The sequence below is a fragment of the Passer domesticus genome, chromosome 29 (assembly GCF_036417665.1).
Source record: "Passer domesticus isolate bPasDom1 chromosome 29, bPasDom1.hap1, whole genome shotgun sequence".
Lineage (NCBI taxonomy): Eukaryota > Metazoa > Chordata > Aves > Passeriformes > Passeridae > Passer > Passer domesticus.
The window spans coordinates 5,275,741-5,294,920 of record NC_087502.1 but is presented as its reverse complement, the minus strand read 5'-3'; the positions used below and the strand labels follow the sequence as shown (position 1 = coordinate 5,294,920).

Sequence of the window (19,180 nt, the reverse complement as noted above, 5' to 3'; positions counted from 1 at the left end):
ATGGCATCGAGGACCCCAAAAACAGCATCGGGGACCCCAAAATCCATCAGGACCCCAAAAACGCATCGGGGACAGCCAAAAATGGCACTGGGGACCCCAAAAAGCGGCTTTGGGGACCCCGAAAAGGGCATCGAGACCCCAAAAATGGCACTGGGACCCCAATAATACCCAGGGACCCAAAAAAACATCATCAGGGACCCTAAAACAGCATCGGGGACCCCAAAAATAGCATCGGGGACCCCAAAAATGGCATCGGGGACCCCAAAAACGGCATCGGGACCCCAAAAACGCATCGGGACCCCAAAAATACCCAGAAAGCCCAAAAACCATCATCAGGGACCCAAAAATGGCATCAGAGACCCAAAAATGGCATCGGGGACCCCAAAAACACCCAGGACCCCAAAAACGCATCAGGGACCCCAAAAACGCATCGGGGACCCCAAAAACACCCAGAGACCCCAAAAACGGCATCGGGGAACCCAAAAATGGCATTAGGGACCCCAAAAATGGCATTGAGGACCCCAAAAACACCCAGGGACCCAAAAATTACCCAGGAACCCAAAAAAACAATCATCAGCGACCCCAAAAACGCATTGAGGACCCCAAAAACGGCATGGGGATCCCAAAAACGGCACTGGGGACCCCAAAAACACCCAGAAACCCCAAAAACCATCATCAGGGACCCCAAAAATGGCATCAAGGACCCAAAAAACGGCATTGGGGACCCCAAAAATGGCATCAGAGACCCCAAAAATGGCATCGGGGACCCCAAAAATGGCATCGGGAACCCAAAAACGGGATCGGGGACCCCAAAAATGGCATTGGGACCCCAAAAATGGCATCGAGGACCCAAAAACGGCATCGGGGACCCCAAAAATGCATCGGGGACCCCAAAAATGGCATCAGGGACCCAAAAAACGCACTGGGGACCCTAAAAACCATCAGGGACCCCAAAATCATCAGGGGGACCCCAAAAATTTGGGTGGAAAAGGTCAAATTTGGGGTCCCCCAAAAAAATTTGGTGTCAAAATTTTTGGGATTTGATTTTTGGGGATTCAGTTTTTGGGTCTGGGGATTTCAAAAATTGGGGAGACCCCAAAAATTATCCAGGAGGACCCCAAAAGGATGGGGGGACCCCAAAAATTTGGGCGGAAAAACTCAAATTTGGAGGTGTCCCCCCCCCAAAAAAAAAAAAAATTTGGGGTCAAAAATTTGGGGGAATTAAAAATTTGGGGATTCCAATTTTTGGGGATTTGATTTTTTGGGGTACCCCAAAAATGGGGGGAAAAGCTCAAATTTGGGGCTCCCCATTTTGGGGCATCACCCCCCAAATTTTGGGTCGGGTTTTGGGGTCCCAATTTTGGGTCTTTTCCCCCAAATTTTGGGGCCATTTTTGGGGTCCCATTTTGGGTCTTTTCCCCAAATTTTGGGGCGATTTTTGGGGTCCTATTTCAGGGCATACCCTCCAAATTTCGGGTTGGTTTTTGGGGTCCCTGCTCAAATTTTGGGTCCCTTTTTTGGGTCTTCCCCCATTTTTGGGGCCATTTTTGGGTCACATTTTGGGTCTTTCCCCCCAAATTTTAGGGCCATTTTGGGGTCCCTGCTCACTTTTTGGGGTCCTTTTTTGGACTCTTCCCCCAAATTTTGGGGTCACATTTTGGGGCGTCCCCCCCCAATTTTGGGGCCATTTTTGAGGTTCCCATTTTGGGGTATCCCCTCCAAATTTCGGGTCAGTTTTTGGGGTCCCCCCTCACCTTTTGGGGTCCCTTTTTTGGACTCTTCCCCCAAATTTTGGGGTCACATTTTGGGTCTTTCCCCCCAAATTTTGGGGCCATTTTTGGGGTCCCTGCTCACCTTTTGGGGTCCCTTTTCGGGGTCCTTTTTTGGAGTCTTCCCCCCAATTCTGGGACTATTTTTGGGGTCACATTTTGGGTCTTTCCCCCAAATTTTGGGGCCATTTTTGGGTCCCGTTTTGGGGTGTCCCCCCCAATTTCAGGTCAGTTTTTGGGGTCCAATTTTGGGTCTTTCCCCCAAATTTTGGGGCCATTTTTGGGGTCCCATTTGAGGCATCTCCTCCAAATTTCGGGTCAGTTTTTGGGGTCTCCCCTCACCTTTTGGGGTCACATTTTGGGGTCCCATTTCGGGTCTTTCCCCCCAATTTTGGGGTCATTTTGGGCTCCCATTTTGGGTGTCCCCCTCAATTTTAGGGCCATTTTTGGGGTCTCTGCTCAACTTTTGGGGTCCCTTTTTTGGAGTCTTCCCCCCCCAATTTCAGGTCCCTTTTTGGGGTCCCCTTTCGGGGTGTCCCCCCAATTCCAGGTCAGTTTTGGGGTCCCGTTTCGGGGCGTTCCCCCCAAATTTTGGGCCATTTTTCGGGTCCTGTTTCGGGGTCTTCCCCCCAAATTTCGGGCCATTTAGGGGTCCCATTTCAGGTGTTCTCCCCAATTTTTGGGCCATTTTTGGGGTCCGTTTAGGCGTTCCCCCCAATTTTCACGTCAGTTTTTGGGGTCCCATTTTTGAGTCTTCCCCCCAGTTTTGGGGCCATTTTTGGGGTCCCATTTTGGGGTGTCCCCCCCCAATTTTCGGGTCAGTTTTTGGGGTCCCCCCTCACCTTTGGGGTCCCATTTTGGAGTCTTTTCCCCAAATTTTGGGCCATTTTTGGAGTCTCTGCTCAACTTTTATGGTCCCTTTTTTGGAATCTTTCCCCCAATTTTGGGCCATTTTTGGGGTCCCATTTCGGGGTGCTCTCCCCCAATTCCAGGTCAGTTTTTGGGGTCCCGTTTTGGGGTGTCCCCCCCAAATTTTAAGGCTATTTTTGAGGTCACATTTTGGGCATGCCCCAAGTTTTGGGGCCATTTTTAGGTTCCCATACTGGGGCATCCCCTCCAAATTTCGGGTCAGTTTTTGGGGTCCCCCCTCACCTTTTGGGGTCCCATTTTGGGGCGTTCCCCCAATTTTAGGGCCATTTTTGGGGTCCCGTTTCGGGTGTCCCCCCCAATTCTGGGTCGGTTTTGGGGTCCCATTTCAGGATATTCTCCCCAATTTTCGGGCCATTTTTGGGGTCCCATTTCAGAGCACTCCCCCTAAATTTTAGGGCCATTTTTGGGGTCCCGTTTCGGGGCGTTCCCCCCAAATTCCAGGTGAGTTTTTGGAGTCCCGTTTCGGGCTGTCCCCCCCAATTCCGGGTCGGTTTTTGGGTCCCATTTCGGGCTGTCCCCCCCAAATTCCGGGTCGGTTTTTGGGGTCCCGTTTCGGGCTGTCCCCCCCAATTCCGGGTCAGTTTTTGGGGTCCCATTTCAGGGTGTCCCCCCCAATTCCGGGTCGGTTTTTGGGGTCCCATTTCGGGCTGTCCCCCCCAATTCCGGGTCGGTTTTTGGGGTCCCCCCTCACCTTCTGGGGCATCTTGCCCAGCACCCACTCCAGCTCCAGGTTGACGGGGGTGGGGAGCCCCGCGTGGACCCCCCCCTCGGCACCGGCGAGGCCAGGTCATCGACCAGCACGATCTGGGGGCACCCCGAAATCAGCCCAAAGCACCCCAAAAACACCCCAAAACCAGCCCAAAACCAGCCCAGAAATACCCAAAAACAGCACCAAAAAATAAACCCAAAACACCCCAAAAATACCCCAAAACACCCCAAAACCTCCCAAACCAGCCCAAAACAGCACAAAAATACACCAAAATGAACGCAAAACACCTCACAAAACCAACCCAAAAACAGCCCAGAAATACCCAGAAACAGCACCAAAAAATAAACCCAAATCACCCCAAAAACAGCCCAAAACCACCCCAAAAATTACCCAAAAACATCCCTAAAAATTACCCCAAAAAATGATCACAAACGCCCCAAAACCACCCCAAAAATTTGGCCCCAAAACCACCCCAAAACCACCCCAAAAATTCCCAGAAATGCCCCAAAACAGCACCAAAAATCACCCCAAAAATCACCCCCAAAACCCGAAACCATCCCAAAAAAAAACCCCCAAAAATTACCCCAAAATTTTGGCCCCAAAACACCCCAAAAATCACCCCCAAAACACCCCAAAACCACCCCCAAAATTACCCAAAAAATTATCAGAAACAACCCAAAAATCACCCCAAAACTCCAAAACCACCCCAAAAATTTGGCCCCAAAACACCCCAGAAATTCCCAAAAATCCCCAAACAGAACCAAAAATCACCCCAAAAATCACCCCCGAAACACCCAAAAATTCACCCCCAAACCCCAAAAAACACTCCAAAAATTACCCAAAAATTTAGCCCCAAAACACCCCAAAAATTTTGGCCCCAAAACACCCAAAAACCAACCCAAACCATCCCAAAACCACTCCCAGAACCCCAAAAACACCCCAAAAATTACCCCAAAATCAACCCCAAAATCAACCCCAAAACCACCCCAAAAATTCCCCCAAAAAATGATCGCAAACACCTCAAAAATCACCCCGAAACCCTGCAACCATCCAAAAAACACCCCCAAAATTACCCCAAAATCAACCCAAAAACACCCAAAAATCACCCCCAAAACCACCCCAAAAATTTGACCCCGGAAATTCCCAGAAATGCCCCAAACCAGCACCAAAACCACCCAAAAATCACCCCCGAAACACCCAAAAAAATACCCCAAAACTCAACACCAAATGTCCCCAACGTCCCCAACGTCCCCAATGTCCCCAATGTCCCCAGTGTCCCCAATCCCCCCAATGTCCCCAATCCCCCAATGTCCCAATGTCCCCAATGTCCCCAATGTCACCTTTCCGTCCCCGGTGACTGTCCCCACCACGCTCAGGGGACACCTCTCGCCCTGTCAATGTCCCCAATGTCCCCAATGTCACCTTGCCATCTCCTGTGACCGTCCCCACCACGCTCAGGGGACACCTCTCGCACTCCCAATGTCCCCAATGTCCCCAAGGTGTCACCTTGCCGTCCCCGGTGACTGTCCCCACCACGCTCAGGGGGACACCTCTCGCACTCCCAATGTCCCCAATGATGTCCCCAATGTCCCCAAGGTGTCACCTTGCCGTCCCCGGTGACCGTCCCCACCACGCTCAGGGGACACCTCTCGCCCTGTCAATGTCCCCAATGATGTCCCCAATGTCCCCAAGGTGTCACCTTTCCGTCCCCGGTGACCGTCCCCACCACGCTCAGGGGACACCTCTCGCCCTGTCAATGTCCCCAATGATGTCCCCAATGTCCCCAAGGTGTCACCTTTCCGTCCCCGGTGACTGTCCCCACCACGCTCAGGGGACACCTCTCGCCCTGTCAATGTCCCCAATGATGTCCCCAATGTCCCCAAGGTGTCACCTTTCCGTCCCCGGTGACTGTCCCCACCACGCTCAGGGGACACCTCTCGCGCTCCGCCAGGCTCCGCAGCCGCGCCAGCGCCGCCGGCCGCACCAGCAGCGCGTTGGACTCCTGGTACTCGGCCCCCCACAGCTCCAGGATGCTCAGGGTGGGGTCCCCCAGCTGCCACCGATGTCACCAGGGTGTCACCAATGCCACCAGGGTGTCACCAATGCCACCAAGGTGTCACCAAAGTGTCACCCGGGCCATTGGCAGCAATGGCGGCCATCACGGGATGGAAGGGGTTAAAGGCTTTGGGGATCTGGGGATTTGGGGATTTGGGGACACTCAGAGCCTTCCCACAGCTCCAGGATGCTCAGGGTGGGGTCACCCAGCTGCCACCAATGTCACCAAGGAGTCACCAAGGTGTCACCAGAGCCACCAAGGCCACCAAGGTGCCACCCAATGACATCGGTGACACCACGGGATGGAAAGGGTTAAAGGCTTTGGGGACTTGGGGATTTGGGGACAAGGGGACACTCAGAGCCCTCCCACAGCCCCAGGACACTCAGGGTGGGGCCACCCAGCTGCCACCAAGGCCACCAAGGTGTCACCAAGGTGTCACCAAGGTGTCACCAAGGCCATTGGCAGCAATGGCGGCCATCACGGGATGGAAGGGGTTAAAGGCTTTGGGGATTTGGGGACATTGGGGACCCTGGGGACCCTGGGGACATTAGGGACATTGGGGGGACCCTGGGGACAGGGTGTCACCCACCTGGAAGCGGCTGGCGTAGATGACGGCTCCAGCCGGCTCCGAGATCTCCTTCAGGACATTGCCTGGGGACACCAGAGGGACATTGGGGACAATGGGGACATTGGGGGACACCAGAGGGACATTGGGGACAATGGGGACATTGGGGACACCAGAGGGACATTGGGGACACCAGAGGGACATTGGGGACAATGGGGACAGTGGGGACATTGGGGATGTTGGGGACACTGGGGACATTGGGGACATTGGGGGGATTGGGGACACTGGGGACATTGGGGGACATTGGGGCATTGGGGACATTGGGGACAGTGGGGACAGCGTTGGGGACATCAGACTGGCACCACAGACTGGTCCCATGGTGTCCCCCAATGTCCTCAACCTCCCAATGTCCCCAAATGTCCCCAAATGTCCCCAAAGTCCCCAATCTCACCGTTGCCCCCGGTCCCCCGATCATGGATGGGGTTCTCAATGTCCCCAAAGTCCCCAATCTCACCGTTGCCCCCGGCCCCCTGGTCGTGGATGGAGCTGACGGGGTTCCCATCAATGTCCCCAATGTCCCCAAATGTCCCCAATGTCCCCAAATGTCCCCAAATGTCCCCAAAGTCCCCAATCTCACCATTCCCTCCAGCCCCCTGGTCGTGGATGGAGCTGACGGGGTTGGCGGCGCCGCTCTCGACGCAGCCCCGCAGGACCCGGTTCAGCTTCTGCTCCATCTCGGGGTCCCCCGCGCTGCACGGCCCCCAAATCCCGCTCGGCCTCGTTGTCACCCTGCACCTGGGGACACAACGGGGGACATCAGGGGGGTGGCACTGAAATTTTCACAAAAAATTCCATGCGGAAATAGGGAAAATCCAAAAAAATCCCACTAAAAATATCATAATGCCAAAAAAATCCCAACCAGAAATCTCAGAAATCCCAAAATCATAAAAAATCCTGACTGGAAAACCTAAAAATGCCAAAATCCCAAATAAATCCCAACCAGAAACCTCAAAAAAGAATTAAAATCCTACAAAAAACCTGCCTGGAAAACCCAAAAATCCCAAAATCCTAAAAACATCCACCCAGGAATAGGAAAAATCCCATTAAAAACCTGAAAAATCCCACTGAAATCCCAACTGGAAATCCCCAAAAAACCAAAATCTCAAAAAAATTCCAATCAGAAACCTCAAAAATCCCAAAATCCCAAATAAATCCTGACCAGAAAACCTTAAAAATCCCCCCCCCAAAAAAAAATCCCAACTGGAAAACCCAAAAAAATCCCAAATTTGTCAAAAAATCCCAGCCAGAAACCTCAAAAATCCCAAAATCCTAATAAAAATCCAAGGAAATGTCTCAAAAATCCCAAAATCCCAAAAAAAAAACCTCAACGAGAAACCTCAAAAATCCCAAAAATCCTAAAAAAATCCACCCAGGAAGAGCAAAAAAAAAAAAAAAAAATCCCATTAAAAACCTCAAAAATCCCAATGAAATCCCGACTGGAAAACCCCAAAATCTCAAATAAATCCCAACCAGAAACCTCAGTAACCCCAAAATCCTAAAAAATCCCAACCAGAAAACCCCAAAAATCCCAAAGGAAAACCCAAAAACCCCCCAAAAAATCCACCCAGAAATGGCAAAAAAGCCCCAAAAACCCCAAACCCCGCTGGGCCTCGTTGTCACCCTGAACCTGGGGACACCGGGGGGGGTGGCACCAAAAATCCCAAAAAATTCCGTGTGGGAATAACGAAAACTCCAAAAAAATCCACCCAGAAATGCCAAAATCCCAAATAAATCCTGACCAGAAATACCCCAAATACTAAAATCCCTAAAAAATCCCAATCAGAAACTTCAAAAAAACCAAAATAAAAAAAAAAATTCCCAAACCAAAAGCTCAAAAATCCCAAAATCCTAAAAAAAATCCTGACCATAAAACCTAAAAATGCCAAAATCCCAAATAAATCCCAACTGCAAAACCCAAAAATCCCAAAATCCTAAAAAATCCTGACCAGAAAATCTCAAAAATCTCAAAAATCCCAAAATAACAAAAAAATCCCATTAAAAACACCAAAATCCCAATGAAATCCAGACTGGAAAACCCAAAAATGCCAAAATCCCAAAGAAATCCCAACCTGAGACCTCAAAAATCCCCAAATCCTAAAAATCCCCACTGGAAAACCCAAAATTCCCAAATTTCACCAAAAAATCCCAGCCAGGAACATTAAAAAATGCCAAAAATCACAAAAAAAATCCCAATCAGAAAGCCCAAAATCCCAAAAAATCCCAAACAAAAACCGCAAAAATCCCAAAATCCTAAAAAAAATCCTGACCAGAAAACCTCAAAAAAACCAAAATAAAAAAAAATCCCAAACAAAAACTTCAAAAATCCAAAAATCCCAAAAAAATCCCAACTGGAAAACCCAAAAATGCCAAAATCCCAAATAAATCCCAACCAGAAAAGCTCAAAAATCCCAAAAATCCTAAAAAAAATCCACCCAGGAATAGCAGAAAAATCCCATTAAAAACACCAAAATCCCAAATAAAATCCGGACTGGAAACCCCCAAAAAACCAAAATCTCAAAGAAATCCCAACCAGAAACCTCAAAAATCCCCAAATCCTAAAAAATCCCGACTGGAAAACCCAAAAAAAACCAAAATCCCAAAAGAATCCCAACCAGAAACCTCAAAAATCCCAAAATCCAAAAAAAATTCCAGGAAAAATCCCATTAAAAACCTCAAAAATCCCAATGAAATCCCGACTGGAAAACCCCAAAATCCCAAATAAATCCCAACCTGAGACCTCAACAATCCCAAAATCCCAAAAAAATCCCAACTGGAAAACCCAAAAATCCCAAAATCCTAAAAAATCCTGACCAGAAAATCTCAAAAATCCAAAACAGGAAAAAAAATCCCATTAAAAACACCAAAATCCCAATGAAATCTCAACTGGAAAACCCAAAAATCCCAAATTTGTCAAAAAATCCCAGCCAGGAACATTAAAAATGCCAAAATCCCAAATAAATCCCATTCAGAAACCCAAAATCCCAAAAAATCCCAAACAAAACCCACAAAAATCCCAAAATTAAAAAAAAAATCCTGGCCAGAAAACCCAAAAATGCCAAAATCCCCAAAAAATCCCAACCAGAAACCTCAGAAACCCAAAATCCTACAATAAACCTGACCAGAAAACATCAAAAATCCCAAAATCCCCCCCAAAAAAAATCCCAAATTTGTCAAGAAATCCCAGCCAGGAACATTAAAAATGCAAAATCCAAAAAAATCCCAATCAGAAACCCCAAAATCCCCCAAAAAATTCCAAACAGAAACCTCAAAAATCGCAAAATCCTAAAAAAAAAACCTGACTGGAAAATCCAAAAATCCCCAAATCCCAAATAAATCCCAACCAAAAACCTCAAAAACCCAAAATCCAACAAAAATCCTGACCAGAAAATCTCAAAAATCCCAAAATAACAAAAAAATCCCATTAAAAACACCAAAATCCCAATGAAATCCAGACTGGAAAACCCAAAAATGCCAAAATCCCAAAGAAATCCCAACCAGAAACCTCAAAACTCCCCAAAATCCTAAAAAATCCCCACTGAAAAACCCAAAATTCCCAAATTTCACCAAAAAATCCCAGCCAGGAACATTAAAAAATGCCAAAAATCACCAAAAAAAATCCCAATCAGAAAGCCCAAAATCCCAAAAAATCCCAAACAAAAACTTCAAAAATGCCAAAATCCTAAAAAAAATCCTGACTAGAAAACCTCAAAAAAACCAAAATAAAAAAAAAATCCCAGGACAAAAACTTCAAAAATCCCAAAATCCTAAAAGATCCTGACTGGAAAACCCAAAAAATCCAAAATCCCAAAAAAATCCCAACTGGAAAACCCAAAAATCCCAAAATCCCAAATAAATCCCAACCAGAAAAGCTCAAAAATCCCAAAAATCCTAAAAAAAATCCACCCAGGAATAGCAGAAAAATCCCATTAAAAACACCAAAATCCTAAAAAAAATCCTGACTGGAAACCCCCAAAAAACCAAAATCTCAAAGAAATCCCAACCAGAAACCTCAAAAATCCCCAAATCCTAAAAAATCCCGACTGGAAAACCCAAAATCCCAAAGAAATCCCGACCCGAATACCCCTAAAATCCCAAAGGAAAACCCAAAACCCCCAGAAATGCCAAAATCCAAAAAAAATCCTGAGCAGAAAACCTAAAAATGCCAAAATCCCCAAAAAATCCCAACCTGAGACCTCAAAAATCCCCAAATCCCAAATAAATCCCAACCAAAAACCTCAAAAAACCCAAAATCCAACAAAAATCCTGACCAGAAAATCTCAAAAATCCCAAAATAACAAAAAAATCCCATTAAAAACACCAAAATCCCAATGAAATCCTGCCTGGAAAACCCAAAAATGCCAAAATCCCAAATCAATCCCAACCAGAAACCTCAAAAATCCCAAAAATCCTAAAAAAATCCCCACTGAAAAACCCAAAATTCCCAAATTTCACAAGAAAATCCCAGCCAGGAACATTAAAAAATGCCAAAAATCACCAAAAAAAATCCCAATCAGGAAGCCCAAAATCCCAAAAAATCCCAAACAAAAAGTTCAAAAATCCCAAAATCCTAAAAAAAATCCTGACTGGAAAACCCAAAAATCCCAAAATCCCAAAAACATCCCTCCAGGAATAGGAAAAATCCCATTAAAAACCTGAAAAATCCCAGTGAAATCCCGACTGGAAATCCCCAAAAAACCAAAATCCCAAAAAAATTCCAATCAGAAACCTCAAAAAATCCCAAAATCCCAAATAAATCCTGACCAGAAAACCTTAAAAATCCCCCCCCAAAAAAAAAATCCCAACTGGAAAACCCAAAAAAATCCCAAATTTGTCAAAAAATCCCAGCCAGAAACCTCAAAAATCCCAAAACCCTAATAAAAATCCCAAGGAAATGTCTCAAAAATCCCAAGATCCCAAAAAAAAACCTCAACGAGAAACCTCAAAAATCCCAAAAATCCTAAAAAAATCCACCCAGGAAGAGCAAAAAAAAAAAAATCCCATTAAAAACCTCAAAAATCCCAATGAAATCCCGACTGGAAAACCCCAAAATCCCAAATAAATCCCAACCTGAGACCTCAAAAATCCCAAAATCCCAAAAAAAATCCCTACTGGAAAACCCAAAAATGCCAAAATCCCAAATAAATCCCAACCTGAAACCTCAAAAATCCCCAAATCCTAAAAAATCCCCACTGAAAAACCCAAAATTCCCAAATTTCACCAAAAAATCCCAGCCAGGAACATTAAAAAATGCCAAAAATCACAAAAAAAAAATCCCAATCAGAAAGCCCAAAATCCCAAAAAATCCCAAACAAAAACTTCAAAATGGCAAAATCCTAAAAAAATCCCAACTGGAAAACCCAAAAATCCCAAAATCCCAAATAAATCCCAACCAGAAACCTCAAAAATCCCAAAAATCCTAAAAAAATCAACCCAGGAATAGCAGAAAAATCCCATTAAAAACACCAAAATCCCAATAAAATCCTGACTGGAAAACCCAAAAATGCCAAAATCCCAAATAAATCCCAACCTGAGACCTCAAAAATCCCCAAATCCTAAAAAAACCCGACTGGAAAACCCAAAATCCCAAATAAATCCCGACCAGAATACCCCTAAAATCCCAAAGGAAAACCCAAAACCCCCCAGAAATGCCAAAATCCTAAAAAAAATCATGACCAGAAAACCCCAAAATCCCAAAATCCCCAAAAAATCCCAACCAAAAACCTCAAAAATCCCAAAATCCCAAAAGAATCCCAACCAAAAACCTCAAAAATCCCAAAATCCAAAAAAAATTCCAGGAAAAATCCCATTAAGAACCTCCAAAATCCCAATAAAATCCGGACTGGAAATCCCCAAAACCCCAAAAAATCCCAACCAGAAACCTCAAAAAAGCCAAAATCCCAAATAAATCCTGCCTGGAAAACCCAAAAATCCCAAATTTGTCCAAAAATCCCAGGCAGGAACATTAAAAATGCCAAAATCCCAAATAAATCCCAATCAGAAAGCCCAAAATCCCAAAAAATCCCAAACAAAAACCACAAATATCCCAAAATCTTTAAAAAATCCCGACTGGAAAATCCCCAAATCCCCAAAAAAATCCCAATCAGAGACCTCAAAAATCCCAAAATCCCCCAAAAATCCAAGCCAGAAACCTCAAAAAAACCAAAATAAAACAAAAATTCCCAAACAAAAGCCTCAAAAATCCCAAAATCCTACAAAAATCCCGACTGGAAATCCCCAAAATCCCCAAAAAAATCCCAAACAGAAACCTCAAAAATCCCAAAATCCGCCCAGAAAGCCCCAAAAATCCCAACTGAAAACCCAAAAAGCCAAAAAAATCCACCCAGAAATGGCAAAAATCCCCCCAGGAACCCCAAAAATCCCCAAAATCCAAAAAAAAACCTGAGCAGAAAACCCAAAAATTCCAAAATCCCAAAAAAATCCCAACCAGAAACTTCAAAAAAAACCAAAATCATAAAAAAAATCCCAACTGGAAAACTCAAAAATCCCAAAATCCCAAAAAAAGCCCTGAGCAGAAAACCCAAATTCCCTCAAATCCCCCCAAAACTCCCCAAAATCCCCCAAAATTCCCTCAAATCCCCCAAATCTCACAAATTCCACCCAAAATTCCCCAAAATTCCCCAAATTCCCACGAAATCCTCCCAAATTCCCCAATTTCCACCCAAATTCCACCCCAAATCCCAAATTTTCCCAAAATGTCCCAATTTCTGCCCCAAATTCCCCCAAATCTGCCCCAAATTCCACTGAAAATCCCAAAAATACACCAAAAATCCCCAAATTTTCCCAAATTCCCCAATTTCAACCCAAAATCCCCCCAAAATCCCCAAAAATCCTCCCAAAATCCCCCAAATCCCCCCCAAATCCCCAATTTTCCCAAAATCTGTGGAATTTCCCCCAACCTGGACGGAGGCGGCGCCCCTCCCCCCACCCCCACCCTGTAGATGGGACCCAAAAATACCCAAAAATTCTCAATTTTCCCAAAAATCCACCCAAAAACCCCCAAATTCACCAGAAATCCCCAAAATTTCCCAAATCCCCAATTCCCCCCCAAAAAACCTGAATTTTCCCAAAATTCCCCAAATTCAACCCAAAAATCACCCAAATTCACAAAGTCAGACTTTCCCAAAATCCACAAATTTCACCCCAAATTCGTCCCCAAATTCCATCCAAAAAACCCTGAATTTTCCCAAAATCCCCCAAATTCCACCCAAATCCCCCCAAATTCCATTTAAAATTGCCCCCTAAATCCCCAATTTCCCCCCAAATTTTCCCAAAATCCCCCAAATCGCTCCAAAAATCCCACAAATTCCACCCAAAATTCCTCTGAAAATCCTCCAAAGTCACCAAAAATCTCCAATTTTTACCAAAATCCCCCAAATTGCCCCCAAAAACGCCCCGAAATTCACCCAAAAACCCAAAATTCCCCCAAAATCCCCCCAAATTCCCCCAATTTCCACCCAAAAACCCCCAAATTCCTGCCCAAAATCCCCCCAAAATTCCAAATTCCCACAAAATTCTCCCAAATTCCCCCAAATCCACCCATAAACCCCAGAATTCCACCCCAAAAATCCCAAATTTTCCCCAAATTCCCCCAAAACCCATGAATTTTCCCAAAATTCCCCAAATTCCACCCACAAATCACCAAAATTCACCAAACATCCCCAAATTTCCCCCAAATTCCACCCCAAATTTCCCCTAAAATTCCAAATTTTCCCAAAATGCCCAAAATTCTCCCAATTTCCACCAAAAATTCTCCTGAAAATCCCCCAAATTCACCAAAAATCCCCAAATTCCACCCAAAATTCCCCCAATTTCCTCCCAAATTCCACCCAAAACCCCCCCAAATCCTCCAAAACCCCCAAAAATTCACCCCAAATTTCCCAAATTCCAATCAAATTCCCCCCAAAATCCCCCCAAATCCCGATTTTCCCAAAATCCCGGGGAATTTCCCCCAACCTGCACGGAGGAGTTGCCCCTCCCCCCACGCCGAGGCGGCACACGGGGACCCAAAATCCCAGAAATTCCCAAAATCCCCAAAATCCACCCAAATTCCCCGCGCAAAATCCGAACTTTATCAAATTTCCCCAATTTCCACCAAAAATCCCCAAATTTTCCCAAAATCCCCCGAATTCCCACCAAAATTCCCCTGAAAATCCCCCAAATTCACCGCAGATCCCCAAACTGCACCCAAAATTCCCCCAAAATTCCTCCAAAACCCCCAAAAATTCACCCAAATCCCCCCAAATCCACTCAAATTCCGCCCAAATTTTCCCAAAATCCCCCAAATCGCGATTTTCCCAAAATCCCGGGAATTTTCCCCAACCTGCACGGAGGAGGCGCCCCTCCCCCCACACCCATCCTGTGCACCAGAACCCAAAATCCCCCAAAAATCCTCAATTTTCCCAAAATCCCCCAAATTCCACCCAAAATCCACCCATAAACCCCAGAATTCCACCCCAAAAATCCCAAATTTTCCCCAAATCCCCAAATTCCCCCGATTTCCACCCAAAATTCCCCTGAAAATCCCCCAAATTCCACTCAAATTCCCTCCAAAATCCCCAAAATCACCAAAAAATCCTCCCAAAATCCCTCCAATTCCACCCAAAATCCCCCAAATTTCACCCAAATCCCGATTTTCCCAAAATCCCGGGAATTTCCCCCAACCTGCACGGAGGAGTTGCCCCTCCCCCCACGCCGAGGCGGCACACGGGGACCCAAAATCCCCAGAAATTCCCAAAATCCCCAAAATCCACCCAAATTCCCCGCGCAAAATCCGAACTTTATCAAATTTCCCCAATTTCCACCAAAAATCCCCAAATTTTCCCAAAATCCCCCGAATTCCCACCAAAATTCCCCTGAAAATCCCCCAAATTCACCAAAAATCCCCCAAAATTCCCCAAAATTCCCCCAAAATTCCTCCAAAACCCCCAAAAATTCACCCAAAATCCCCCCAAATCCACTCAAATTCCGCCCAAATTTTCCCAAAATCCCCCAAATCCCGATTTTCCCAAAATCTCGGGAATTTCCCCCAACCTGCACGGAGGAGGCGCCCCTCCCCCACGCCCATCCTGTACACCGGGACCCAAAATCCCCCCAAAAATCCTCAATTTTCCCAAAATCCCCCAAATTCCACCCAAAATCCACCCACAAGCCCCAAAATTCCACCCCAAAAATCCCAAATTTTCCCCAAATTCCTCCCAAATTCCTCCCAAAATTCCCCTGAAAATCCCTCAAATTCCACCCAAAATCCCCCCAAAAATCTCCAAAAAATCCTCAATTTTCCCAAAATCCCCCAAATTCAACCCAAAAATCCCCCAAATTCACCAAAAATCCCCAAATCCCCCATTCCTCCCCAAATTCCACCCCACGTTCATCCCCAAATTCCCCCCAAAAAACCTGAATTTTCCCCAAATCCCCCAATTTCCACCCAAAATTCCTCTGAAAACCCCCAAATTTTCCCAAAATGCCCCGAAATCCACCCAAAAAACCCAAAATTCCACCCCAATTTACCCCCAAAATCCCCGAATTCCTGCCCAAAATTCCCACTAAGTCCCCCCAAATTCCACCCAAAATTCCCCTGAAAATCCCCCAAATTCCACTCAAAATTCCCCCCTAAATCCCCAATTTTCCCCCAAATTTTCCCAAAACCCCCCAAATCCCGATTTTCCCAAAATCCCCGGAATTTCCCCCAACCTGCACGGAGGAGGCGCCCCTCCCCCCACCCCCATCCTCTGCACCGGGACCCAAAATCCCCCAAATTCACCCAAAATCCCCCAAAATTCCCCCCAAATCCCTCAAATTCACCCAAATTTTCCCAAAACCGCGGGAATTTCCCCCAACCTGGACGGAGGAGGCGCCCCTCCCCCCACACCGATGCGGCACACGGGGGACCCAAAATCCCCCAAAATTCTCAATTTCCCCAAAAATCCACCCATGTCCCCCAAAATCCCACCCCAAAAATCCCAAATTTTCCCCAAATCCCTCCCAAAATTCCTCAATTTTCACCCAAAATTCCCCTGAAAATCCCCCAAATTCACCAAAAATCCCCACATTTTCCCAAATTTCACCCAAAATCCCCCCAAAATTCCCAAATTCCCAGGAAATCCTCCCAAAATTGCCCTGAAAATCCCCCAAAATCCCCGAAAATTCACCCAAGATCTCTCAAATTCCACCCAATTTCCACCCCAAAATCCACCCAAAATCCACCCAAAATCCCCAGAAATTCCCAAAATCCACCCAAATTCCCCCCACAAAATCCTACCTTTATCAAATTCCCCAATTTCCACCAAAAATCCCCAAATTTTCCTAAAATCCCCCAAATTCCTCGCAAATTCCCCCAATTTCCACCCAAAATTCCACCAAAATGCTCCCAAATTCCACCAATTTCCTCCCAAATTCCACCCAAAACCCCCCAAAATTCCTCCAAAACCCCCAAAAATTCACCCAAAATCCCCCAAATTTCACCCAAAATCCCGATTTTCCCAAAATCCCGGGAATTTCCCCCAACCTGGACGGAGGAGGTGCCCCTCCCCCACCCCCACCCTGTGCACCGGGACCCAAAATCCGCCCAAAATCCCCCAAAAATCCTCAATTTTCACAAAATTTCCCAAATTCCACCCGATTTTTCCCCCAAAATCCCCAAATTCCACCCAAAAATGCCCCGAAATCCACCCAAGTTCCCCCAATTTCCACCCAAAAATCCCCAATTTCCTCCCAAATTCACCAAAAATCCCCAAATTCCTGCCCAAAATCCCCCCAAATCCCCCCACAATCCCCCCAAAATTCCCCCAAATTCCCACTAAATCCTCCCAAGTTCTCCCAATTTCCACCCAAAATTCCACAATTTCCACTCAAATTCCCCCCAAAATTCCCAAATTCCCACTAGATCCTCCCAAAATTCCACCCCAAATCCCCCAAAATTCACCCAAATTCCACCCAAAATTCCCCTCAAAATCCCCCCAAAATCCCCCAAATTCACCCAAATTTCCCAAAATCCCGGGGTTTGGCCCCAGACCTGGAAGGAGGAGGCGCCCCTCCCCCCACGCCGATGCGGCACACGGGGACCCAAAATCCCCCCAAAAATCCTCAATTTTCCCAAAATCCCCCAAATTCCACCCAAAATCCACCCACAAACCCCAAAATTCCACCCCAAAAATCCCAAATTTTCCCCAAATTCCTCCCAAATTCCTCCCAAAATTCCCCTGAAAATCCCTCAAATTCCACCCAAAATCCCCCCAAAAATCTCCAAAAAATCCTCAATTTTCCCAAAATCCCCCAAATTCAACCCAAAAATCCCCCCAATTCACCAAAAATCCCCAAATCCCCCATTCCTCCCCAAATTCCACCCCAAGTTCATCCCCAAATTCCCCCCAAAAAACCTGAATTTTCCCCAAATCCCCCAATTTCCACCCAAAATTCCTCTGAAAACCCCCAAATTTTCCCAAAATGCCCCGAAATCCACCCAAAAAACCCAAAATTCCACCCCAATTTACCCCCAAAATCCCCGAATTCCTGCCCAAAATTCCCACTAAGTCCCCCCAAATTCCACCCAAAATTCCCCCCTAAATCCCCAATTTTCCCCCAAATTTCCCAAAATCCCCCAAATCGCGATTTTCCCAAAATCCCGGGAATTTCCCCCAACCTGCACGGAGGAGGCGCCCCTCCCCCACACCCATCCTGTGCACCAGAACCCAAAATCCCCCAAAAATCCTCAATTTTCACAGAATTCCCCCAAATTCCACCCAAAATCCACCCATAAACCCCAGAATTCCACCCCAAAAATCCCAAATTTTCCCCAAATCCCCAAATTCCCCCGATTTCCACCCAAAATTCCCCTGAAAATCCCCCAAACTCCACTCTAATTCCCTCCTAAATCCCCCAAATTCCCCCCAAAATCCCCCAAATTTTCCCCCAAAATCCATCCAATTTTCCCCCAAATTTTCCCAAAATCCCCCGAATTCCAACCAAAATTCCCCTGAAAATCCCCCAAATTCACCACAAATCCCCAAATTGCACCCAAAATTCCCCCAAAATTCCCCCAAAATTCCTCCAAAACCCCCAAAAATTCACCCAAATTCCCCCAAAATCCACTCAAATTCCGCCCAAAAATGCCCCGAAATCCACCCAAGTTCCCCAATTTCCACCCAAAAACCCCCAAATTCCTGCCCAAATTCCCCAAATTCCCCCAAAATTCCCAAATTCCCACAAATTCCCCTGAAAATCCCCCAAATTCACCAAAAATCCCCCAAATTTCCCCGAAAATCCCCCTAAAATCCCCCAAATTCCCCCAAAATTCCCAAACTCCCACTAAATCCCCCCAAATTCCCCCAAATTCCCCCCAAAATCCCCCAAATTCCCCCCAAAACTCCCCAAATCCCCGATTTTCCCAAAATCCCAGGGTTTGGCCCCAGACCTGCACGGAGGAGGCGCCCCTCCCCCCACGCCCATCCTGTGCACCGGGACCCAAAATCCCCCAAATTCCACCCAAAATTCCCCTGAAAATCCCCCAAATTCACCAAAAATCCCCAAATTTTCCCAAATTCCACCCAAAATTCCCAATTTCCCATGAAATCCTCCCAAAATTGCCCTGAAAACCCCCCAAAATTCCTCCAAAATCCCCAAAAATTCACCCCAAATTCCCCAAATTCCCCCAAATCGCGATTTTCCCAAAATCCCGGGAATTTCCCCCAACCTGCACGGAGGAGGCGCCCCTCCCCCCCACCCCCATCCTCTGCACCGGGACCCAAAATCCCCCAAAAATCCCCCAAATTCCACCCAAAATCCCCCAAAATTCCCCCCAAATCCCCCAAATTTCACCCAAATTTTCCCAAATCCCCCAAATCCCGATTTTCCCAAAACTGGTGGAATTTGCCCCAACCTGGACGGAGGAGGCGGCCCCTCCCCCCACGCCGATGCGGTACACGGGCCCGCCCAGCTTCACCACCAGCATCCCTGGGGGGGGGGGAACACAAATTTGGGGGAATTTGGGGGGATTTGGGAGTTTTGGGGGAATTTTGGGGAAATTTGGGATTTTTGGGGGGAATTTGGGTGGAATTTGGGGGATTTTGTGGAGG

The 19,180-nt window shown here is 46.4% G+C and overlaps 1 protein-coding gene across 1 annotated transcript in view; it reads right to left on the bottom strand.

Annotated features, from left to right (window-relative positions):
• The window catches only part of LOC135287324 (uncharacterized), a 51,681-nt gene that overhangs the window by 11,256 nt on the left and 21,245 nt on the right, over positions 1 to 19,180 (bottom strand). The window contains 7 exon segments of the mRNA XM_064400666.1: positions 3,391 to 3,503; positions 4,831 to 4,873; positions 5,343 to 5,461; positions 6,054 to 6,115; positions 6,667 to 6,775; positions 6,777 to 6,824; positions 18,985 to 19,058. Coding sequence (XP_064256736.1) covers positions 3,391 to 3,503; positions 4,831 to 4,873; positions 5,343 to 5,461; positions 6,054 to 6,115; positions 6,667 to 6,775; positions 6,777 to 6,824; positions 18,985 to 19,058 — 568 coding nt within the window.